At 44.8% G+C, this 25266-nt stretch overlaps 1 protein-coding gene across 3 annotated transcripts in view; it reads right to left on the reverse strand.

Moving 5' to 3' along the window:
• The window catches only part of LOC131569843 (alpha-2-macroglobulin-like), a 36793-nt gene that overhangs the window by 1189 nt on the left and 10338 nt on the right, over positions 1-25266 (reverse strand). The window contains exons 7-35 of one of the 3 annotated variants that reach the window (XM_058822167.1): positions 24194-24278; positions 23382-23505; positions 22544-22658; positions 22308-22417; positions 21738-21899; positions 21244-21471; positions 19885-19948; positions 18523-18665; positions 18029-18178; positions 17647-17817; positions 16839-16929; positions 15322-15448; positions 14816-15044; positions 13612-13738; positions 12893-13014; positions 10451-10502; positions 9729-9812; positions 9451-9627; positions 8485-8569; positions 8144-8300; positions 7804-7878; positions 5512-5677; positions 4476-4699; positions 3882-4100; positions 3399-3526; positions 2959-3049; positions 2315-2389; positions 2006-2108; positions 1385-1426 (exon numbers count right to left, since the gene is read on the reverse strand). In XM_058822167.1, the coding sequence (XP_058678150.1) occupies positions 1385-1426; positions 2006-2108; positions 2315-2389; positions 2959-3049; positions 3399-3526; positions 3882-4100; positions 4476-4699; positions 5512-5677; positions 7804-7878; positions 8144-8300; positions 8485-8569; positions 9451-9627; positions 9729-9812; positions 10451-10502; positions 12893-13014; positions 13612-13738; positions 14816-15044; positions 15322-15448; positions 16839-16929; positions 17647-17817; positions 18029-18178; positions 18523-18665; positions 19885-19948; positions 21244-21471; positions 21738-21899; positions 22308-22417; positions 22544-22658; positions 23382-23505; positions 24194-24278 (3726 nt within the window). Of the gene's footprint in view, positions 1-1384; positions 1427-2005; positions 2109-2314; positions 2390-2958; positions 3050-3398; positions 3527-3881; positions 4101-4475; positions 4700-5511; positions 5678-7803; positions 7879-8143; positions 8301-8484; positions 8570-9450; positions 9628-9728; positions 9813-10450; positions 10503-12892; positions 13015-13611; positions 13739-14815; positions 15045-15321; positions 15449-16829; positions 16930-17646; positions 17818-18028; positions 18179-18522; positions 18666-19884; positions 19949-21243; positions 21472-21737; positions 21900-22307; positions 22418-22543; positions 22659-23381; positions 23506-24193; positions 24279-25266 lie in introns of all 3 variants that reach the window. The other 2 variants (XM_058822159.1, XM_058822149.1) reach the window with 2 other exon arrangements.

The raw sequence follows: 25266 nt of genomic DNA on the forward strand, positions 1-25266 counted from the left end.
GAGGTTGAGAGACAGAGGGAGCAAGATGTGGATGTGGAAGCCAGGTTGTGTGTGGAGAATAGCACAGGAGAGAGTTGCTGTTTTACCAGGGTGGAGGGTCATCCACAGCACTCACTACTTGTGTCACCTTCAAGGCAGTGTGAGGTTCAGAGAGGGCTGAAGTTCTCCCTGACCCACAGGGAGAGATAAGTAGAGTGGGATTTGTCACAACTGAGATGTGCACAGTGCAAACAGGAAAAGCTGGCTGGTGTACCAGTGAGGTGTGCTCTGTTTATTTCTCTGCAAAGAGTAGAAGAAAACCACTGCACTCTGTTGCTCTACTATACAGGGCAGTGAAGGAATCTTGGCAACTGAGATCTGCCTTCTAGTCAGTGCAGGCCACCTCTGTACACTTAAACTAGTGGATAAGCCTTTTAAGCGGCTATTTCCCATCCCCCTTTCCAAGGAAGATAAACTCTCTGCCTTTTATCAGAACTGGGGAAAAGTAGCCTAAAATCTAAGGTCTCCCCATGAGTCTCACACTTGACAACCAGACCACACCAAAACACCCTTTGGAAATGTTTTACTGTCCACTCAATGTTTGGACTTATGCACATTTTTCCATGAAGGGAGGCTCTAGGTCCAGAATCAGCAGAAATCAGCTGTACCTATGGACACGGCCTAGATTAACAAGCACTATGGAATAGAAGTGTGACAGTTCAGGCTCTTCTACTTTTCCAGTTAGAAATGCTAAAGGAGATAAATGCCACCATTTACCACCAGCAGAAGGCAAAGCTTTTGCCTTCTCCAAGTCCAAATCACTTTTTCTCTGTTCTCAGGTGTCACAGTCAGGTCCTGTGAAAAACCATTTCCCAGGAACTCTGCTTTCCAGAAGCCTCCATATTCCAAACACCTGAATCTGGGCTATTGACGGAAAATAAAACCTGCCATTCTTCATATTGGAAGACTCCATATAGGACAGGAGAAATAACCTTGGTCAGACCATATTACAGAAGCTCCTAACTTACCTGTGCTCCTAGGCCAAACACACATGGCCTTGCATTGCAGAGAATCCCCCAAAGATGACAGTATTCTGTTCTGACAGCTCAGACTCCAAGTCAATACTGAGGGCTGCCTGCCCAGGGTTATGAGGCACAGCAGTGTCCTGAGAGGCCCTGGGGCAGCAGGAACCTTAGCAGGAGGCAGCTGTTCCTCCAGACAGCAGCAGCCAAAGGCAAACTTGCCATGTCTGTAACACCCATGCTCTTTATTTTACACACAAGATCTGTGCCTGTTTGTTGGGCCAATGTCATCCAAATTCAAACAGGAAGAGACAAGTGTTGTCTGGAAGACCAAAAATATAAAGAAGAAGATGGAGAGAGCAGTGAAGGAAGCAGTACCCTACCTGTGGCGCAGGGAGCACTGTATTCCTGTGTGGCAAACTCATCTGGAAAACAGAAGAGAAGGGAGAGCTGTCATGACCCCTGGCACTGCTGGCAGAGGGATGGTGCCACAGAGATGCTTTTCCCAGACTCCCAGAGCAGGCTGATACCAGCATCCCCAGTTTCCCCCAGAGATGCCAGTTGGAGTGGGGGCAGCCCCAGTGCCAGCCCTGTCTGGGGCAGTGGCAGCAAGGCAGAGCCACCCACACAGGCAGCTCCAGCAGGTCTCCTTGCCAGCGCAGCCAAGGGCTGCTCAGACAGCTCCTGCCAGCACACTGGGCTGACGTGGGCACAAAGAGCTCTGTCACTGCCACCCTGGCACAGCAGCCAGGACAGCAGAGGCACAAGGAGCAGCAGGTCTGCCTGCAAGCACAAGCAAGGCCACCCTGCAGGGCCAGAAATGAACACGGCACCCCCAGCATGGATGGCTCTGCCCCAGTCCCTCTGCCCTCCCAGAGCTCAGGGCAGGGCTGGGGTGGCAGTGCCAGGCTGGGGCAAAGCTCCAGTGCGGGTCCCCAGAGCTCCCGTGGCCCTCCACGTGTGCCCTGCCCAGGCTCGCTGCCACGGGCACTGCTGGCACTCACCTGTCTCGTAGTAGTCATAGACCTTCACCTGGGCTGGCTTCAGGCCCCGCACGGGGATGTCCCGCTCCACCGTGAAGGAGAAGCTGAGGCTCTCCCTGCCCAGCTGGGAAGGGAAGCAGAAGAGGCTCAGGGGGGCTCTGCACTGCAGGGGCTCCCCTGTGCCTCTGCACTGAGGCCAGGCTCCCACACTCTCCCTGGCCACCCGTGTTCTGGGGATGTTAGCAGTGCTCTCTATCTGCATTTTGTGCTACTGCCATTGGGCTGCAGAGCTCAGTGTGTGCCCCATGGCAGCACTGGGTTGGTCCTCACCTGCTCAATGTACAGCAAAACGTGGTTTGTGTTCACTTCTGTTCGCTGGATCTGGTGAAACCGCGTGTTTGAGAGCTGGGAAAAAGAGATGTGGAGGAGGTTGATGTTCTGAAGGGAAGTTAGTCAATCTTCTTCAATTTCTCCCCACCACTAAAATCTCACTATGTAGGGCTGAGAAGTAAAGCACAGGAAGTGTACTTCCCAGGGGACTTATCAAACACTCTTCTATAAAGCCACATACTAAGACTTCCCCCAGCTCCCACCATCTCAGGCTCCTTCACCTTCTTGACACAAGAATGTAATGAGGGACCATCATTGTCATGGCTGTCATATATCTCCCAAGGCTCCTGAGTCCCTGATATTAGAACTGATGGTCTCTTTCCATCTTTTGTTCTGGGGCTACACAGCACATATAAGTGCAAGCTACCACAAGAACTTGAGAAGTGGAAGGGAATGCTGCTACTGGCATCCCTCATGCGCCCCTACTCCAGAGCTGAGAGGTGGGGCATCTGGAGGAAAAAATGGACAGGTCTAAGAGTGGTGAAGATTCCAGGAAAATAATTAAATGCTACTTTAAATAAAGAAATGGAGGTCCCATATTAAAAACAGATATACTCAAAGAAATGCTTCACACAGCACCATACCTTCCCCACTGAGGACTTCAAGGGGACAAATCCTGACAGCATCTTCACATCAACAATCACCATGTTGGAGACATTGCGCTCCCCTGTGTAACTGAGGAACCAAGCAACAAAGATCCAGTGCACATCAACTCAGAGCTGGACATGATTCCAGCTTTTCCGTAACACTTGGCAGCCCACTGAGACCAGGCAGTCCAGCACCTTCCTCTCCAGCTGTGCCAGGTTCTCCTAGTCATCTGCATAGCCTCCCACTAGCCCAGCCCTGGGCTGCCCACACAGCAGGACAAGTCCTTTCTCCAGAGCCTCCCCTCACAGAAGAGCCGCCCCCTGCCCACCTTCCCTGGAATGTGCTGCACTCTCAGACTGCCTCACCCTGGGCACAACCACGCCTCCCCCAGCTCCCAGGGCTCAAGAGGAAAGCTCAGACCGGAACGCAGACTCACCTGACATTTACGGCAATGTCAAAGACCTTGTGAGCCGTGGAGTCCCCGCAGGCCTCTGGGACTGTGTGCACATGCAGCAGGAAGGGCGCCTCCTCCTGCGTGGGCTGCACGTTGTACCTCAGGCTGGTCTAGGGGACAGCCAGCAGCTCTGCGTGAGTGTCTGGAGTGTGTGTGTGCTCCACGTGGGAGAGAGGGCACCCTCTCACCCCCAGTCTCCCCACTTCTCACAGCTCCCCTACACTGCAGACACTGCCCTCCTTCAGTCCCACTCTCTCTTCCACATCCCTCTACTCTTTCTATCCTCTGCCCTTTACCCACAGCCTTCCGCCTCTCCCCTCTCTCTGTCCTTTACTCTCCTCTTCCTCTATGGAAGGATTTGATGATCTCAGGGTGTTTGCCAGCCTGGATGATCCTATGATTGTGTCCTCTCCAGGCTGGCCAGGGGCTCCCCTCCAGGATGCCAGCTGTGCCCATCAGCCTCACCTGCAGGTAGACGCATCCTTCACCAGACACCTCCACGCTGTACTCCCCTGGCACCTGGGGAAGGGGCACGCGCTGCAGCAGCAGCCGGTTGCTGGGATCCACTTGGAAGTCTTGCTGGAAGTCCCCTCCAGATTGCAGGGCCACTTTGGAAGCTGCCCCGCTCTTGGCATAGGTGGCAGCTCCATACAGGGACAAGGCTTGGAGAGCCACCACTGTGTCCTGAAAGAGACGAGTCCCAGTGTCCCAGCAGGGGATGCAATGAGCCTCTCCTCCTGTAGCCTGTCCTCCTACAGCCTGCCCTTTCTGCCAGCTGGCACACTCCCCTCCATCCTCACTTTCTCCAAAAGTGTTAAGAAGAAAAAACAGAAGGAAAGAGCAGCTTCAACAGATTTCCCTTGCCAGGGGCACTACCTGACATATTTGTCTGCAGCTTCTCAGGACCCTGGCAGCCATGGGAGGTACTGCAAGGATCCATTGCAGGGCTACAGTTCCCACCTTCCTGACAAAACTTCCTGTGCTCCCACCTGGCTCTCTGACATGTGCCATCTTCTGAGACACCTTGATGTGTGAGGTGGCCGGAGGGAAGCAGCTCACCTGGGTGGAGGAGAAGCCTCCATTGGGATTCTGCTGGCTGCTGATCCACTTTGCAATGAGGGAGGCAGAAACCAGCTCCTCCTGGGCAGGGGCTGGCTGTGAGGTGAGCTGGGCCAGGAGCACGTAGGCCGTCATCTCCACTTCCGCAGAGGGAGCTCGGTAGCGATGGAACGGGAGATCAGCCTCGGGCTCCTTGCCAGGCCGCTGCCAGTGAACAGAGCCATCTTCACAGGAGCCAGGGAGAGAGACAGCAAGCAGCTGTTACTGGTAAATACTGCAAGGGACTTCCTGACCTGCTGCCTGACCCAGCTGGGAGGACGGAGCCTCCGCGATGCGTCTGTCATGCAGGGTGATGTGGGAAGGGTCAGGTTTGCACATTTCGCAGGTTTACAATGAGTGTGAGACTGCTGAGCCTCAGGCCTAGACACCACTTTGTCCTAGACTCCACATTCACATTTATGGGCTACAGTCCCCACAGCTTGGTTAAACACACTGTCTAGCCTGAGTTAAACAGAATAATTCTGAAGGATTACAGGATTTTCCCTGATGACTCAGAACTTGTGCTGCAGCCTCCAAAATGCCCTGTATGCTCATTTTGTCTCTCAGCACACCCAACTCTCCTCTGACTGACATGCCTTGTGCTCTGCAAGGTCACCTTTGTTCTGTGTTGAGACCATGCCCTGGAAGGAAGGAAGGAAGGAATGTCCCTGGGCATTGCTAAGCCTTTGCTAAGCTGTGCCTGGCATGGCGAGAGGAGGGGGCTGAGGAGAGATGAGAGCAGAGCCCCCCAAGGGCTCAGCACCAAGGGAATGGTGCCTGGTGCTTCCTGGTGCGCTCCCTCCGAGCACAGAAGGACTGGGCCCTGAGAGGAACCTCTCAGAAAAGCTATGCCTTTGCACAAGTCTTTCCTCTCCCTGCACCCTTCCCCACGCACAGAGGCCAGTGCCTGCAGCCACTGCCCCACCAGCAAACGCCAATCTTACACCAACGGAAGGTGTAAGGCTGGTGAAAGCCACGTCCCACCAGGAACACTCACCCTTTCTCACAGCTTCCTTTTCAAGTGAGTCAAGCAATGCCTTCCGCTGGTCCCTGTTCCCTGCCAGGGCAAAGGCGTATGCCAGCAGTGCCTTGGTGTACACATGGTTTTCCTTCTGATTTGCTGCTGTTTCCAGGCAGAACAGAGCATTCCGCACCACTGAGTGCTGGAAGGAGAGAGAGACTGAACCAGAGGTGATCATACTGAGCTCCATCTTGGAACAATATGAATGGGGTTGTACCTGTGGACCCTTAGCATCCCACTTTTTAGTCTGGCAAAGATTTTACCCTTGTGTACCCCTTTCCTCCAGGCCTAATGATTCCTGAACAAATGGGCAGCCCAAGGCTGCTCCTTATCTTGAATCTACTTTTCTTTAACATGTCTTGTTGGAATGGTTTTTCCCTGTTTGATTTAAAGACTGTGAAGCAGTGCTCCAATTCTTCTTCCTTGCGCAGAATTACTGGTCTGATTGTGTTCTGGGGTAAGAGGAGCTCTCTGAAATACTTCCTTGCTTTAGGTTTACTGAATACTTGCTTTCCTCCTCCAGCTATCACCCTGATACTGTTCTGTCCTTTCACCCTCTGCTCTATCCTTTCCTTTTTGTTTGTTTCCCCTTTTCCAGGGCATTTTCAAAAAAATTCACTTTCTGGAAGTAATATAGATTCTAGTTTGCTGGTGAACTCTATCTCCACACAAAAAAACCAAAAAAAAAGGTGTGGTTTTTCTATTTTCTGGAAGTTTTTTTGTGATGTTCACAGTAGCAATACATGTATTGGTTTAAGAGTGCAATCACTACAGCAAAGTAAAATACTTTACATGTTGTTATAACACACACTGTTACACCACAAACCCTCAGCAAGACATGACTGCTCCTCATTTGTGATGCAAAAGCTGCTATAAAATTGAAAAAGTAACTCTGCAGGGAGTGCATGCCATGACCTGAAAGCTAACAGCACATTTACAGCTTAATAAAGGTTCTAGAAGGAAAAGACATACTTTTCTGTTGCTTTGTGCTTTGAATTTCACTGTGTGTGTACTGCAAGATGAAATCTTTTGTGATCCCCTTTGGAAAAAAAGTTCAGCTAGTTTTAAGAAAGCAAAGAATAAAACCAAAATTGGTTGTGTCTATGCCTACTACTGTTTGTAAGGTAAATGTTGGGGAGGAGTGCAGCCTAATGGCAGGATGTGACAGTAGACACACATGCTAAGGACAGGGCTATTAAGGTTTTTATCAGGGTTTAACATGGCTTATTTTACTTACAGAAATACTCTGTATGAGCCTTAATTACTTAAGAACTGTGCTAATCTTAGTTCATGCGCCTTAACTTGAAATGCCCCATACCCCACTCAGATTGTGACAAACTCCTTCCTTCACATTCAGTGGCAGTTTTGGACTCAGACAGGGAGCTAGGAAACGTCCTTGTTATCCAATATGGCTCTGTCTGACAGCTTGGCTTCTAAACACAATACATAAAAAAGGAAGAATGCTCTTCTGGTGAAGTTAGGGCCATGCATATCACCTTACTAACACAATAATTCCTTCTGCTTGTCCTTGTAACACAGGAAAAAACTTTGGACACAGAACATACCCTACTACATTTGGAGCAGAGGGATTGCAACAGCCTGGCAACCACACTGGCTCAGCTGTCATTCTGCTGTGATTCATACCCCACTTTTACCTGCACAACCACCTTGTCTCAAAGTGAGGGGATCAGAATGACCAAACCCACACTGCTCTGATATAGGCCTTAGGCTTTCCACAGGTGCCATGATGGAATTCCCTAGAGATATACCTTATCCTTCAAGCATTAAGGATGGGGATTTCCCACAAAACCATCTACAAGAAGTAGAGAAAATGACAATGAATGCCTGAGTGTGCCATCCCTTTTTACAGACCTGTGGTGTTGTATCTGCCTAACAGGCCCAAGAGTGGTTCAACAGAATTGTACTATTCTAAGAAACAGAAGGAGATTTCTGTGGGTATAGAAAACCTATTTGGCATACTTCAGAGAATTAAATATTATTTAACTCACAGTCAATCCAAGCTGTATGGAGCAAATCTGTTATCATCCACAGAAGAACTCAGAAAAATGTTAAATAAAATGTGTATATAAAATGGGAGAGGGGAAAAAAATGGAGGAAGATGTTCCTTCAGTCTAGGCTTGAATGGAAATACTATTCAGACAGGATTTCTTCTTTCCAAAGGTAAAGGAACCTGGTAATCTGGGCATGGGGACACTAGTAGGGCAGGTTAGTACCATCTGTGGCTCAGGTTGGGGTGCAGACACGTACAGTTACAGGCAGAGGAATCTCCAGCAGTGCAATAGTGATGTAGGCTGCCAGTGTGACCTCGTCATTCACTCCACCCTGCAGCAAAAAACAGAAGTACTTGTTGATCCCACAGAGTGCCGCTGGCTTCTCCCTCTGCTACATATTGACATCCTGCAGGGACAAATTCTCCCTGGCTTCTTTTTCATGCTTAGTCCTTCAGAAGATGGTGCTGACTTCTTCCTGCTTCCTTGCTCCCTCCCACACCCCGAGTGCTGAAATAACTCTGTTGATGCCAGAGTGACTTATGGTCAAGTTCCAGCCTGACAAAGCCCATGTGGAGCCAACCAGGCAGACTTGTTACCTTAATGGCATTGTTCAGGAGTGTCCCAGAACTGCGGAAACAGCCATTCTCCTTCTGCTTCTGAGTAAGCCAGATCAAAGCATCCTGGATGTGCTTCTCCTCTATGAAGATGTGAGGCCGGGCCTGGGCAAAGGACTTGAGGACAAAGGCTGTGAGCCTGAAAGTGATAGAGGGAGCCAAGATGTCCTGAGTAGGCCCTGTATCCATCAGGGGTCGTATGGCCCATGTACACTTCATCTCCACCTCCATTCCAAACCCCACAATGGCCAAGTACAAGAGAACACTTAGGAATAAGAGGGCATAAAAACAGAAAAGAAAAGCCAGAGGTACTGAAGTCTTACCAGGTATTTCCAACTTGCCCATAATGTGGCCCAAAGGTGCTATAAGAACCATCCCGGTGTTTGTACTTCAATTGCCTTTGATACCCTGAAATGAAGAGTGAAAATATATTTCTGTTGCTGCAGTGCTTTTCAAGGAGCCATGCAAGGGAAATACAGCAGACATGGGACACACTGTCCCCCTTGGCTATGTCAAAAATGTGGCCTGTGCTGCTCAGTATTATAAAAGGAAGTTCAGGGAAACCCTGAACTTTGAATATCTCTATTCTTGCTCTCTTCCTCTCTCCAAAAACACCTGGAACCTGGCTATCTGTAGTCACTGCTGCTCTCTGCCCAAGACTTCAGGATGAGAGGTAAATTCATCTCAAACTTGAGAGAAATGGGAGAATGATTCCCAAATGAAAACTGATTAAAAATGTGAGTCCTACACAGGATAGGAATGCAGAAGACAGGATCATTTTCTTTAGAGGAAATGCAATTTTCCTGCAAAAATAACTGAGTCACAACCACCCCTTGCTAGTTGGCAGATGCCCACTATGTGTGCATGTACTGATGTTGTGTCTGTCATCATGCCCTAGCTAATGTGGTAAAATTCTGCCCTGGTCAAAGATGAGCAATACTTTCACACCTCAATCCTAAGGAGAATTCAAGTTCTACATAAGCAGCTGCCATGATTAATGGCTATAGTCTGATTTATGTAGTTCATATAACCATTTCTTATGGAGGGAAATCCTGAGTTATTGCCAGCCCTGGGCTTTTTCTGTGTTCCTGTTTGGATGCTGCTGTCTCTCACCCTGTACCTCCAACTGAGCATGGGATTCCTTCTTACAGATCCTGTATTGAATACCCCTAAGCTGCCAGTACCCTGTTCCTCTCTAGAGACAGCCTCCAACAGATCATCCAGGCCAGTGGCCAACAGTGTCCTTATCCAATAGCCAAGGGAAGGGATGAACAAAGGCAAAAGCTCACCGCTCACTAAGTATCCAGTGGCCTTGGATTTGATCTCCTCACTCAGCTGCCCTGTCTTGTTCAGATAGTCCAGGACGTAGATGTTGGGGGCAAACAGGACCATGTTCTGCTCCCCACAGCCAAAGGGCATCTGGAGGAGCTGGTGCAGGTTCTGCATGGCAGTGCCCATGATGTCACCTGGGCAATGGGACAATTCACAGTGTAAATTTGCCATTAGACTGAGCACAGCCTGAAGTGTTTCAAAACAGCATGTGACACTTTGAGGATGTTTCACTTACCTAGCACTGAGAAATATGCTCTGGCTGAGCCATCCACCACAGTCTCTGGGAGAGCCAAGGAGACTGTCTGCGACACTGACTCTTCTGGGATAAAAAGCAGATGAATTTGGTCACAATTCCAGATGTATCTACAATGCATGGGTAGCAGCTATCCATGGGTGAGAAAACTGAAGAGAGGTTTCCTGACTTCAACAAATGCATTCATCTGTAATTTTGTTGATGAAGTTTCCCATCCTACAAATTTTGTATTGGGCCTGCAATATCCGCACACACAGGTGGTCATGGACTTCTACACGGCATCATCAACCAGTTTTGACTGACAAATACACCTTTCCTAGCCTATTTTTCTGGCCCTTTATGTTTTGGTGGGCAGACCTGACTTACCACAGAGTCTGGTTTTTGATTTTACATCTGTTAAATGAAAGGCATTAGAGATAACTGAATCAAATCCCAAACACTCTCTCCTTGCATTGACCTGGCCAGCCTCATTTCCTAAAAAATGTGCTTCTCCCTCTCTAACTGTAGACATTGTGACATCCTCAGCTCTTCTTCCACAGGAAGAATTGTTTTCACTAACAGTTGGACGTACATCTAGTATGTTCAATTTTATCAGATTCGTACACATTTCTTTGTAGAGTGGAGCACTCACAAATCTTTTTTCTCACCTTTGTCTTTAGCTTCTACCTTAGCAAAGAAAATTTTGAAAAACAAATGGCTCTTACCAGATGCACAGAACAGAGAATTGTACGTGGTTTCCACTTCAGTCCCTTCCGGCTTGGTGAAAAGGGCAAGGGAAAAAAAAAGGAAAAAAGTGAGAAAAAACAGCAACAAAGAAAAGGAAGAAGTATCAAAAGGGAAAGTAAAAAGCACTTTTTGAAAATTGCCTAGAAATATTTCTCTTCCATGAGCTAGACTGGGGACAACTGAGAACTGCAACTTACTGGCTAAAAAGTATGAAATGTAATACATTTTCTTTTCTTTCTTTTTACTGAGAGAGGCCCTGTAGCTTCACAGGTTGATAACATGCAGGGTGATGTTATCAACAGGAACACGGGACCTGGTGATCTGAGTTGCCACTCACTGTGGCCCAATCCAGCAGAACTCTCCAGGCTGTGGTGATGGCTGAGTGCCTGGCACACTGGGAGAATGTGTATGCAAGAACTTTGACTGGTGGCTGCTAGAGCACCCCAATGCACCTACACATGTGACACATGCACCTACATGTGATCTACAACAACCAAAATATAAATGTGTGCCACGATCAACCAATTTATAAGTTCTAGTTTAGTCTTTGAAGTAAGAAAAGACTCCCTCTTTTCTGTTAAGATGCGTGAAAATATTTTGGAGAGAACTCAGGAATCAAATGTTTACTAGAAAACTGGTTTTTGTCAGAATTTATTTTAGTGAGATTCCTGCACCAGTTTTTCAACCTCTAAATAGGAGAGTTCCCATTGTTTCACTACTGGTTTCCAGCGTTTGCCAGCTGATATATTTTTCCCAGCATGTAAACAATGGTGTTATTTTCTTCACTTTCTCACAATCAGACTACATTGTCTCTCATTCTTCAGTATGAAAGGACAGAAAGGTTTTAAAAGAGCAGGAAAACACAACAGAAAAAGAGAAAAAGTTTTCTGGATAAACTATGACAGAGCTAAATGCTTTTGTTTGAAAAGATACCTTCTTGTTTGTCTCAGTATGTCATTCTGGTATGCAACTAAATGAGAAATCCATTGTTTTGTTTGATTTCCATGAGGAAATGAAAATGTGCAAACTGCAATGGTTTGAAAGATTTTCCTTTCCAGATGAGAAATTCCTGGGTGAAAAAAAAAATCCCATTTCCCAAAGAGCCCTCAATGAGGCTTGGTTTCTCGAGGGGCAGGAAGATGCCCTGGGGCCTCTGGCACCCTCACTTCTCTCTCTCTCTGGGATGCACTACCTGCTGCAGGGAATGTTGCATCCATGTGCTCAAGACAATGCAGCTCACCCCAAGCATGTTACACTGTATCCATCCCTGCTAATTAATTGTTCAGCCTTGGATGCTAATCTCTGATTTCATCCTGTCAGGGCTTGCTGTAGATTAATTGCCACATTACAATAACAGGATAGGATGAGCAATCTCTCAGACACCCTGACAGAAGTTACTCTAATACTTGTTCAGTAATTTACATTCCCTTGCCATCTGTGAGAAAAGATTTTACAGTGCTCTATCTTCCTGTATCTTCAAAGAACTAAACAAACAATCTTTTTCCTGAAGGGGTCTGTGAAATTAGGAAAATTTCCTGAAATATAAACCAGTTGTTCATGTATTATACATTCAAATCCATTTGTAAAAAAATCAGCCAAACAAAAAAAGCCTAGCAGATAGGACTGTTGTTCCATCATTACATTCCAGTTAGCAAAACATTTCCTGAAGCTACATGAATCTTAGCTCTGCCTTACTGAAAACTGGAATGTCTGCAATGTAAGGAGGACTGATTATGATATAAATTTCTCTATATAACAAGCTGGTGCTTTTTTTTGCTAATAGCATCACTGGGAATTTTATACTGAGGATTAATTTTATGACTGGCAACTTACCATGTGAAAAGCTATGATTTTATCACTGCGAAACATAGCTTAAGAAAAGAAGTGTAAAAAAGAATGCAAAAATAAAACGTTAGTTACACTTTTTTGAACATTCTTAGAGGTGTAATAAAAATAATTCGAAACAGAATTCTGTTTAGAAATATTTGTAAATTGCAGTGACTGTTCCATATTCCACAGTACTGGCCATGGGCTGGAGAAGAAGCATAAGCTTTCTGGCTAGTGTTCTGTTCACAGCCTTTCCCTGTGATTTATTACAGGCAAACACAAGGATTTCTCATTTATCTCTGATATGATGTGTCTCGGAAAAACCCCTGTCATTATTGCCTGCCTTATTATTCCTGTCCCTCCACGTAATGTAAGACCCTGCTTTGACTGTGAGATGGCAGCACTATGAGTTATGGCCTCTATTGGCCTGTGTTCAATTTATCAGTGCTTCTTCTGTAAAAGCTTGCAGAATAAGAGTCCCACAAGCCATTATTGCTGCTCTCACGGCTAAACCAGAAAACCTTTATCACAGAGTAGCTCTGGCTGTTGCTATTGCTGCTTTTCTGTGCCACCAGAACGAGCAGCCCACATACCTCCACCAGCAGCTGCCTGATGACCGTGTCCTTCCTCCCTTTCTCAGGGGTCTCCACGATGTCATTGCCACAGGGCTGTTGGCTCTGTAGGGCCTCAGTGGTCACTGAGAACTCCACCTGCCCTGGAGGAAACAGGGGTCAGTCAGCCCTGCCAGGCAGAGCCAGGGAAATACGGATTTGTATTTGTGCTGAGAACTCTGTGATGCATTACAGAGAAGCTTTTCCAAGAGGAGAACTAAATCCGAGACAAGGTTTTATCTTGATCCAGATGCAGCCTTCCAGATCCCCTCCTTTGTTATGGCCGCCCAAGCAGGTGTTAGTCTATCAGCATGGAGAGTAGTGATGGGGAAGGTCTCATAAATCAAATGGTCTTTTTCTGGGAGGCTTCAGAGAAAGCAAGTTTTGATTAAAAAATTTCGGACCCAACCAAGTTAAGACAAGACATTCTTAGCTCCACAGCTGGAATGCCTGAGTTCTTTGCATGCATTAAGGGAACTTGTGATTTCTACTAAAATGCTGGGAAAGCCATGGCCTGTCACACGTCACTTGTTTAGGACCTGGAAACACTACACCCAGTGTAGTGTCTCAACCTCAGGGCTGGACTTCTGACATAGAGAAGATCCTTCCAAACAGGTTTGGAGTCACCTAGCTCCTCACACCAGAGATCTGGTGCCACACACTGCTATCTGATCCCGATATCTTGTCGTCTGGTCTCTTACCTAGAGATCTTGGCGTTACTGCCCAAGCAACAGCTTTTCTTTCATTCACACAGATGCAGTAGGATTCCTCCTGTTTCCTCACTGATACAGCCAGGAAATCAGTAGATTCAGCCAGAGACACACTGACCTGCCAGTTGTACAGAGAGGGGTCATGAGGTCTGGACTTGAAGAGAATCTGGAGCTATTGCAGGCAGTGCAGCACATGGAGCTACCTATTGTGGGTATTAATAATTGGTAGTGGAGCTATCTATTATGGGTATTGCAGAGCAAGTGCTGCCTGACAAAGGAGGAAATTGCTGAAATTTATGCAATTGTAGGAGATCAGGGAGGTAGCTGTAGAGAACAGCATCTTTGGAAAGGAAATCGATTCTGGGAAAATGAATGGCACAGACCAGTCGTGCCATGAATTAAAGATTTCCCTCATGATTAGTTAGGTGAAGAGATAAAACACCAGCAGTGGGAAAGCTAGTAAGGGAACAAAGAAAAGTAGAATAAGGGAGCAAGGAAAAGTGGAATAAAGAGCCTGAAAATAGCAAACAAAATAGGAAATATAGGGACACAAGTGAGAGTGCATTAGAATGACTGGATAAGTGGGCCTCCTTGTTTCAGCTTCGCTTCTTTTAGAATAAAAATCTGTATTTTTAAAAAACTAAGCAAAGGCAATTGAGATTATGTACTAATCCCTTCCCAAATTTTCTCTTGTCTTTATATGTTAGAACAAAATGCAGGTAAGAATGGTGAAGCTATATAGCTCTCCTCAGTGTTCTAGGGACAGATGCAACAAATTACAGAAAGTCTGCATATTCCAGCAAATCTTCTGTGAAGTTTTGTGAGGTAAGACTAAAGGCTGAACAGAAATATCCACCCTGGTGAACCTGGAATTTCCATTTGGGCATGCAATGATTCTGAGATCTGTGGAAAACCCAGGTTCTCTATTTCTGTAGAACAGTGACATAAATTTGTGATGACAAGGCTGGGGCTCTCAGTAGCAGCACTTCAAGCTCTGAATCAAATGCAGCTTTCAAACCTTTGACAGGAAAACACATTCCCTCTTCACTGAATACAACAAGGATTTGTAGATACGTACGCCTACATGAAATTACATTTGCAGATCAGTCATCTGGCTTGGAACAGCTGGTTAAAAAGGTCCCACTGCAGTCTCCCAATGGCTGTTAGGCTGAGCTGAGCTGTGAGCATCCCTTACCCTGATGCAGGCAGGCAGGTAGTTGAAAACGGTGGCTTTCAGCGTGAAGGACTCCCCACGCACCACAGAGTAGGGCATGGTGAGCTCCACAAAGAAGGGCTGGAAGGCTCTGAGGGACACTGTTGGGGACAGGCCAAAGCCTGTGTCTGCTGAAGTGCAGAATGCATTGGCTTTCCACTCAGTGATGGTGTCAGGGATGATCACTTCTAGATCAGCTTTTCCCTCAGAGCTGGTGACGGACAGAGAACAAGATTTCAGTTGTATTCTGGTGTTCATCCATTCTCCTACTGAGCAATATCTGCTGACAGCAAACCCCTGCCCAGCTGGGATACAGGCACTGGCTTTTGCATGTTCCTCTAAAGCATCCTGTACTTAATGTCCTTAAAAAATGCCTTTGTCTACTAGAAATACTCCTCTCACTGAAATACCGATACATCCACCAAGGCTTTAACCTAGTCCAAGTTTCTGGCCTAGTGACCACCCTCTACACCCTCTTGAACACTTACTTCACTGAAACTATGTCCCAGATCCATGTCTCAGGGAAGTACTTCCGGACAGTCTCCATAGGATTGCCATCAACCATATCTTCCACCATGTCATAACTCATTTCTCCATGCAGATTCATTGCGGAGACTAGCAAATTTATTCAAGGACAGGAAGAAAGGAAAAGATGTGTCAAACTCCATTCTAAACCAGGACAACTATTTTCCCTCCAGGTAGTTGCTATTCTTAGGTCAAATTTTAAGATTGAAAGAACAGCTTTGACATCTTGGCCACTGGAAACATAAATTTCTCTGTTGCCATCACAGTATTTAACTTTTCTTAATGTTGCTACTTTTCTTACAGAGATTGGATGGAGTTGAGCATTCTTCCCCCACTGCCAGAAATCCTCTCACTGACAAAAGAACCATACATGATGATTTGAGGGCATATTTCTATAGCAATACAGAATCAAATCTGAAGCTTACTGTCCCCAGATATTACTGTGGCACACAGTTTAATAATCTGGTTGAAGAACTGATTGCATTTATACATGACCAGAAGCAGAAGCCACACTTAGCACTCCATCTAGGAATTTTTTTAAAAATGAACATGGGTCTTAACATCTCTGGCCATCTCACAGTGTTGTATACTGTTGTACCCTACAAAAGGCTTTTCCAGCAGGCTTAGAAGACTTTACATCTTCTCGAAGCAGACAGCTGTCTTGAGCCATACTCTGATGGCAATCCCTCAATTTCAAAACCAAATATCTGATCCTTATGAGTAAGAGGCTAGAAGTTGTCACTGGACCAAAAGCTAAATTGTTTAATTGGAGCTGGGGTACTGCACCATAAAACTCAGTAACTGAAAGTGATATAGGTGAGTCTTTTATATAGTCTTTCTAATCTCAGATCTGTTTAAGAAAGCAAGCAAAAAAAAGGCAGCATCATTCTCTCTATCTTCACAGTCATTGAACCTACAGAGAAGTGACATGACCTACCCAGCCCCTTAAAGTCATGTAAATGGGGAAACTGGGAACAGAGCCAAATTTCTCAGCCCCCAGTGATAAAATATTGAACCACAGGACTGTACCACTTTGTCATTTATCTTGCCCCACTTTTACCCTAGTTGTTCCTCTAGCTATTCCTAGAACTGGCTGCCTAGAAGCAGGTGCTCCTTTTTTAGTTTTTCATAGCTGAACTCAGATCTGATGGGAAAAAAACCCCATTACTTTGTGCTGAAAGATTCCTTTAGTGCCTACTAGCTCTCTGCTGCTGTAGGGGTGGCATGGGAGTCGCCAAGCACACACAACTTTGGGACAGCACATCTGGCTGCCTGGGAAGATGCAGGCAGAGGTGAATCAGTTCATATTTCAGGTCTAGGTCCAGAAGGGAGGGATCCTGAATTAGGTCAGTATATCTGAATGCAATCAGATCTGCCTGTGTAATTAATATTCAAAGATTCAAAGAGGGAAGGAAAGAGGCAAGGTGGTAAATTTTAGGAGGTTGTGTGAGAGGTAAAACCAAAAAGGTACTAGAACCACTGTAACTCCTTTCCATCATGTGTTCTGGGTAATGCTCGCAGAGTTCAGGCTTATGGATCTTGCTGCTAGTGAAGACTTTTAAGCCCAATTCCTAGTAACAAAGAGAAAGAAGAACAAAAAATATGCAAAAAAATGGTTTGAAAATAAACTTTATTTGATATGTCATGTATGTATGTCATGAATGAATGTACCTAAGTCTGGTATTGATCAGAATAAGAAAGGCTTGTATGTAAATTCCAGATAGGCTGGTTTGACACAGATGTGGAGTCTCTATCATGTTATTCTCCTACTAAGGCTAAATCCTGTCATGATCAGATGGAAAGTACCTTGGGGACAGCTGCCAGCATGAAAATGGCATGTATGAAATGGAGGGAAGGTACCCAAAAAACTTTGTGTGGGACACTTTGGGTGCATATGCGTGGATTTATGGGTTATCAAATTAACTGATACTTTAACAAAGACATATTTAAACCAGAGAAAGAAAACATGAGTGAATGAGGAGTTTCTAATATTATGCCACTAGCGGTAATTTTTCAGGTCTGTTGCCTTATCCAAGCCCATTTGCAGCTGTCTGTACTATAAGGAGACCTTTCAAAGTTTTAATGGTTTAGAGAAGCGCTCAGTTACTGTTCATGGGCTAAATAGATGTGGGAATTGGGCTTGGTTATTTTCTTGCATACAAACGTGAGCAAGATTACAGCAAATGAGCTCATCTTTTTATTAAAAGCCCTTCAGGGGAGGTGAGAAGAAGAGAGGAGACTGAATTCAAAAAGGGAACAAAAGAGAAAAATGAAAGGTTGGTGCTTACTTTGAGAATGTTGTAGGCATCCCCTTCGCCATCAGAAGAAATGGGTACATAGAGAAATCCATTTAATGGCAGGTTGTCAAGTGACACACATGGATTGATGTTGTCTTCTTCCAGGTAGTATTCCCTGAAGCTATAACCCTGGCTTTCCTTTAATGGAAGAAGCTGATACACCTGGAGAAATGCAAATAACAGGGAACAATGCAGCAGATCACCACTTGCAGGGACAGACGCTACCTAGCACTCCACTGGTAAATGCCAGCTTCTAAAAAGCAAGTGTAAGGAATGCAACTGTAAAAATACATAGCCCTGTGTCTATAGTGCTGTTAGTGAGGGCTTGCTTGGTTCTAGTTCTTGCTCATTACCAAAAGTAGCCAAGACTCACAGAGCTGGGAGAAAGCTCATTTTCAGGCTTCATAAGGAGAACACTCTTGTCCACTGCACGGAGGGCACACAGGGATCTTGGAGAGGTGTGGAGTTGCAGGTGTGTGTTGGAAGCAGGAAAACCTTCCTTGGGTGCAAAACTCAATCTCACCTGCAAATCCAAAAGGACATTCAAGCAATCATTTTTCCAGACACTATTACATTATTATTCTGACACTTCTAGCTGTGTGAACTGAAATTGGCTCGTGTCTAATAGATATTCATCTTTGATCAATGTAATTAATAAAGATGAGTGATTCTCTTTTTGTTTCTGTCTTGCTCCACTTTTTAAAATTTTCATAGCTTTGTAGCTTATTCTGGTCACCAATCCTCAGTCAACATCAGGTCAGAACATTTCATGAATCCATTGTGAATTCTGCCCTCATTCTGGTAATCTAAACTGAGCTGCTGTCCACAAGACAAACATGAGTTGCACAAATCATGGCTTGTACTCACTTTATTGGGGAGGCACATTTCAACCTGGAAATCCTGTGAACTGGCAATGACTTCCCCACTGGGTGAAGTGGTGTACACGAGCATCTGTGCCACGGGAGCAATTGATGCTTTGACAGGGAAGCTCAACCGGAATGTCCCGGAAGCTGACAGAGAGAGCAAAAGGCTATTCAATATGCAAGGGCTTCCACTATATGCATTTGCCTTCCCCAGATAAAAAAAGTCAAGTTCACTCCTGATGAACGTTTTTAGTTATCAGAGGCTGGCAGATTGACACATGACTAAAATTTATGGCTGCTACTGAAGATGTCTGCATTCAAGGACTGATTGTGAATTGACAAAACTCATGAGTTTGGAGGGCCTCTCCCTGCCTTCTAGATTCTCCCCAGTTAACATGTGGCATAATTTCTTGATGCTCCCAACCCTTTTTTTCCTTTCAAGCTCCAAGATCTAAAAAAAATAGTTGAGGCAAAAAAGTAACATAACCGTTGCAAAGGGTGACAGGAGTCAAGGCTGCAGAGTGACTGAAAGAATAACTTGGCAAGGTTATTGCTAAGCAAGCACTTAGCTGAAGACCAAACTACTGCTCCAAACAAGGTAGAAAATGCCCCTCTGTGGTGGAAAACTCTATCAGGGCCTGGGCTTTATGTCATAATCTAGACAAGGTGACAGAATGTCCCTTGGTACCAGCCTGGGTGGGAGTTCAGTCCCTGCTCCTAGTGAGGATACAGAACTTTGTACAGCACACAAGATCTTTTACTGCCATAATCTGTTTATATCCACTTCAGTGCAACTCCTTCTCACAGACTTGCAAAATGTTTCCCTCTTCTTATTTTCAGAAGACATTTAAAGTTGCATCACAGTCTCTGGTACTTAAATGTGTCATCTTGGGCATTTATGTGAATAAATTTAAATGTGTTGATTAGAATATAGATATGCATGTGTTTGCATGCTTACAAGGCAGGAATAATACAAAAAAATAGGGGAAATGAGAGAGACAAAGAAATGGAGGCATGCTCTTCCTGCTTGTTGTACATGTGAGTCTCCCAACACTGGTAAGCATCCACAATCAGAATAAGGTAGAGTGGCCATCAGAAAGTGCTGGTTTTATGAAATGGCGAAAATATTATACTTATTTTTGGTTAAATTTTCTAACATTTTCTCATTAAAAAATTAGCACCTGTTGGAACTCAGAGAAAACAAAACTAACCAAAGCCACGTCATATAAAAAGGCTTAATTTTGAAAATTCAAACATTACATGCACGGTTTGAACAAAATTCAATGTTTGAATTGAAGCAATTTACCTACATCCCCTCTGCCCCAAATTACCATCAGAAATGCTAAAAAGGCATAGATCTGCTCACCATCTCCAGGATTCACGGTCAGATCATGGGTGTCAGCTAATTCGATTTGTCCCTTGGCCATCACCTGTGTAACAGAGAAATCTTCCTGGAATTGTTGTTTCCAGTGTTGAAAGGAGAAGGAATGTTCACTGGGTTAATTGTAAGAGTGTGAGCAACACCAAGAAGATGCTCAACAAGTGCCAGGCTGGAATTTACTGTGTCTTTGGAAATAAAAATATTTGCTCCTAGGAGCACCGCATTGATCAAACATATCTTTGCTTTTGTACATATTACATATATACATCAGGTTCAAATGCATTTTGCCTCTAACCACACATAACTCTGGGAGTCATCTGCACATTTCTAACAATTTGGAACAGACTGGACACCATAAAGTCTCCTCATTCCTCTCTCAGTTGGTTTGTGAAACAGTGTGAAGAAAAATTTCACCAGGATTAGTTTTATAACTGCACTAAGTTGGGACAGGAGACCACAGGCTGCAAAGAATATGAGCTTGAACAAGGTACCTGAAGTCAGACAGTAGGCAATAGCTTAAATGCCTCCTGTAATTCCCTATGTAATTTCTAGAAAAAGATTCCTTTTGCATAGTCAAAAATGCTTTTTATTCAGTTACTTTTGATATGGAATATTTATTCCATAACTCCATATTTCAATTTCAAGATGTGGGTTTCACATCTGTAAAAATGGAAGTTTCTCACTGTTTGTTTACCTGCTGTATGCACATACTTAAAATCAATTTTCCCAGGCAAGTGAGTAAACGAGTATATTGTCCTTCCATGAATTGTTAGAAGTCTTGAAAATAAGCACATAGACATCTCTAGCACAAGTTTCTATTTTTTTTGAATACCAGCCTAAGTCCCCTGATGTTCTGTGCAGTCCACCAGAACTGAAGTGTCTGTTTTATTGATATTTTTATTGTTATCCAAAGCTACTCTTGTCTTCTCTGCTAGCGTCATTAAATGGGATAACCAGAAAAACAAATTTAGGGAGAAAGACATTCTATTTGGATATTCATTTGAATATTCCTGTTCTCCCAAAAGAGGCTGACATGTCATTGTTTTGTCACAGTTCAATTAGTCTCTCTTCTCTGAACTCCAAAATGAACAAATTCATAGTTCTTAATGCCAGTATGCTACAGTCTGTTCCAATTACTGTGGTCTCCCAAAATTCTGCACACAGGAGAGAGAGAAAAGAGAAAGATTAGAAAAATGTATGTGGATTGCACTGTTGAAGGTTTCCAATGCTCTCCATCATTACTGGCCATCTAGCAGTGCTCTGGTTGCTCATCATGGAACACAGCTAGAGGTTACACACTACTTTCTGTGGCTGTAGATCAAAGTAACCCCAAATTTGTCTTACCAAATAATAAATGACAATTTTCTTCTGCTCCCCTATGGCCTCTGGTGTGAAGATATAGTGCACCTGGACCTCTGCTGAGGAGCCACAGCTTAGTGTCTCGGGCTTTGGCTCAATATTGAGGAAGCTCTTACTGAGGGAGTAAGAGCGAGTCACTCTGCGCGTGGTATGCTCGTAGGACGGTGTCATCCAGTCACTGTCATAACAGTTCAGTTCAGGTTTATGCTCTGCCTGAGAAGGAAGAATAAAAGGTTCATGGCCAAACAAATGCAGGTATAAAGCCACATAAAAATCCACAGAAAAAACTCTGGATGTGTTCTGTATTTTGCATGCTTAGGAGATTGCGGATAACATGCAGAGAAGACACAGAGAAGTGAGGTGACCCACCAAGAAACTTGCCTTACTTTCCAGTTGTCAGAAAAGACTGATAATCCATGGACAGACATTTTCCCTGTTGAAGAGAAAGACAGAGGCTTACCCCTGTCTCTGCCACTCACTCGGATTTCCAGGGAGAGTTCTGTGAAGCTGGTAGTGTCTATGGAAAACCAGGATTGTCCCTGCTCATCTGTAGTGTAATTCCCTTTGTATTTGTTTCCACCCACAGTAATTGTGATGGTTTCATTGGCAAGTGGAGCATCAGTGCCATCGACCAGCTTCACCTAACAAAGCAATAACAAACTTCAGGCTTTAGACTAGCAACAAAAAGCAATTGACAAGTAATACATCCTCTTCCCTCTTTTCCTCCTTGCCAGGCGGGATATTTCTTGATACAAGAACAAAGGAAAAGAATGTGGAAATGTGTGAGGCATGCCCTCTGGAATTGTCTGAGGGTACAACTAAGAAAATTCTCAGCAAAACAACCCAGTCAGCCCATGGAAATTATCTGTTAGGATCCTTAGTTCCTCAGTAGTTTTAACTCCCCCGGCCAGCTTCATTTGGGCCCTCCATCATGTATCACCTGCCTCTTGAACCATGTAACCCACACACCCCACCACTCCATCTGGTGAGATTGTGCACTTGTGTGTTTGCTGTGCCACTCATTGCCCAGGGTCTCAGAAGTTCCCTACCATCCCAAAGAGTGGGATTCCTGGTTTGTACGCATAGTCCAACAGGTCAAAGTGGGTTTTGCTCATGGTGGATGTGATACCACAGGAGCCTGTTCCAGTCATCTCAATTCCTGCAACAGAGCACAGTAAAGAGGGATTATGAATGATTTTCTAGTCACGTTACTCCACCTTCCTTGTATTTGCCCATTGCTCCTGTTATGCCTGCCATCACTTTGCCTTCTTTGTGTCCTACGTACCTGTGCCATCTTCTGTGATTTTGCCTTGTACCTCAATGCTCATCTCATATCCCTTGCGTAGGAACTGAAACACCTTGGTCCTCACCACACCAGAAACACACCCACGAGCATCTGCCTAAGCGAGGGATTGGAGAGAAAATTGAAATTCTGTGAACAAAGTTTGTGCATTGAGGAATGAGAATAGATACCCCAAACCCAACATGCTTGACTTCTGTTCATGAAATTCCAGAATTTCTTCAAGGGTTGTCTCCAAGAACTTGTGTTCAGCCTCTTTCCTAGTGTTTCATCCACATATTTTCTGTGTTCTGTGAGGTATGTGACACAGTTTTCTAAGGGCCACACTGGTTTCCTTGTTAATTCCCTCCTGCCTTAGCTCTGTTTTTCTTCCTGTTTCTTCCATTGTCTTCTCTCTTCTTCCTGTTGCTCTTTCTCCTGTACTTGACCCATATACAATACCACCTCATCTTTGTTCCTTGTTCTCTATACAGCCTTCTTGTTTTCTCCTCATCTTTGCTCCTTGCTCACAGTCAGTCCCTCTCACAGTTAGAAAATTCCTTCAAAGACTCTTTTCTCAGTTTGTGGAACAATAGCAAAGACCTCATGGCTGGCAGCTAGAGGTTTGCCACTGGTTTCAATGGGGTCAGGTTTTCATCATCAGTTCTGTTTCCAGCTAAATTATCTCTCTGTTAAGAATGCCTTCTTCTGAGATTCTTTGCTTTTCCTTGGAGAGAATGCTATCTCTAATGCCCTACTCTCTCCCAACATATTTGATCTTTCTTGAGACAAGATGGCCCATTAACCTTCAGAAAAACCATTACATTTTGATCTCGGGACTCACCCGCCTAGTGAATTCTTCACACACAGATTCTGTTTCTTTTCCGTAACAACTTGAAGCAGACTGAGAAAATTTCCGGCATACTTGGACATTCACCAAACCAGGAACGGGCTTCCCATAGGTGTACCTAATCACAGTGTGTTAAACAATGAATCAGATAGGGAGACAATCAGGCACAGTCACACAGACACATCTCCTTAAAGACCTCTGTGGATGATTTCCTAATACTTCTGAAAGGCTGACTAATCTGACATTTTAATGATTTCCATCACTTTCATAGTGGGATTCTTCCATCATCCATGGAAGATACATCTTGTTCTAGGTGGGACATCTCTGCAGAAAAAGGTTGACTTTAGAAAATTATTTCAGCCAGGAGCATTTGTGTACTACAAACTGCTCAGGTTTCAATGAAGAAATGGAAAGACAACCAGGTACTCAGAAGGAGCGACTTATGAGTTAAAAATGAGAACACTGGGTTAGCATCACCAATTTAAATGATGTCTGAACTGACATCTTGGAGTATGGAGTATAGACCACCTCTAACTGAAGAAATGTAAAGACAGAAAGAGAAAATGTGAAATAAACTGGGAAGAGAAAAATGCAGATTTGTTTGACATAATCTTTTAAGGAGCACAAGGAAATCCCTTCACTTTGTTCAGGCCAAGCAGCAGGTTCAGGACTGACAGAATGAAATAAGTGTTCACTACATGCCTTGGAAAAGTTTAAAAACCCTCCCTGAGCACTTCTTTTGGTCCTCAGCAAAGAGGCAGAGTGAAGAATAAGCAAGAGAGATTTACTGGAGCTCTGTGACTCACAGACCACAGACAGACACTGGAAGCTCGTTGTCCTTAATAGTGATCATCTTTGGGACCTTCACCAGGACCTCGAATCTGGGCAGCACTAGATGGAAGAGAGAAAGTCTGGTATGACAAGAGTGAATAAGAGTTGTGTACTACACAGAAACCCAAGCACAGAGCCAGGATCATCTTCATATGACCCTCCCTGTGGTCTCCAGTATACATCTATATCCCTTCCATAGGTTTTCTCAGCCTTCACCACTGTTTGGGTTCAAAGGCAATTAAGGAAGTTTGTAGTCTTTACCTTGCTTTATTGGCAGCATGGGCTTATGTGGCTCCAGACAGCTGAGGAAATCCCCCACCTGAGTCCATTCACAAGGACACACTGGTCCTGTGTGGTGTCTTCACAACCTGCATAATTAGCAGGTGGGACTTGGAGCAGCACAACCTTTGTAATTTACCACATCGAAATGCCCCAAATCATTGATTCTCTTGGCTCATTCTTACTGTTCTGGAGATGCAGAGTTGCTCCTAGGCTCACTAAGATGCACCGTGGGATATTGTCCTGCATGCCCACAGAGTTAAAGTGAATCTAGCCACAGACTCTCAGATCTATATTTTCAAGTGGAAAAGGCAGCACTAAAGCCCAATATAAAGGAGCACAAGTAAAATATATATTTTTTTACTTTTTTTTTTTACATATTAAGTTACATCCCTCTTCCCACATTGCATCCTGCAGCCCTACACCTCCAACTCCTCATGCCCAGGACTGGACTGCAGCATGTAATGTCCTGCTTCCAGGTGGTGCAGCTGAGTGGTTTTTTCACAGTGCAAGGAAATAACAGCAGAGTGGGTGCACATCTGAGAAATGGGAAATAACCCTGGGTTATACAGTTTAGACATAAATTTGTCTCTAAGATGGGAGGCAAAGCTCAATATTTCAATCCCAGGGTGCACTAAAGACTAAAAGACAAAGGAAAGAAAAATCAGGTTAGGAGGAGGCTAACAACAGGACTTAACACCTTTAATTTTGTGGGGCATTCAGAATGGCCTTTGGGGGACAAGGAACAGGCCATCGGTCACCATGGCAC

The sequence above is a fragment of the Ammospiza caudacuta genome, chromosome 2 (assembly GCF_027887145.1).
Source record: "Ammospiza caudacuta isolate bAmmCau1 chromosome 2, bAmmCau1.pri, whole genome shotgun sequence".
NCBI classification, from domain to species: Eukaryota; Metazoa; Chordata; class Aves; order Passeriformes; family Passerellidae; genus Ammospiza; species Ammospiza caudacuta.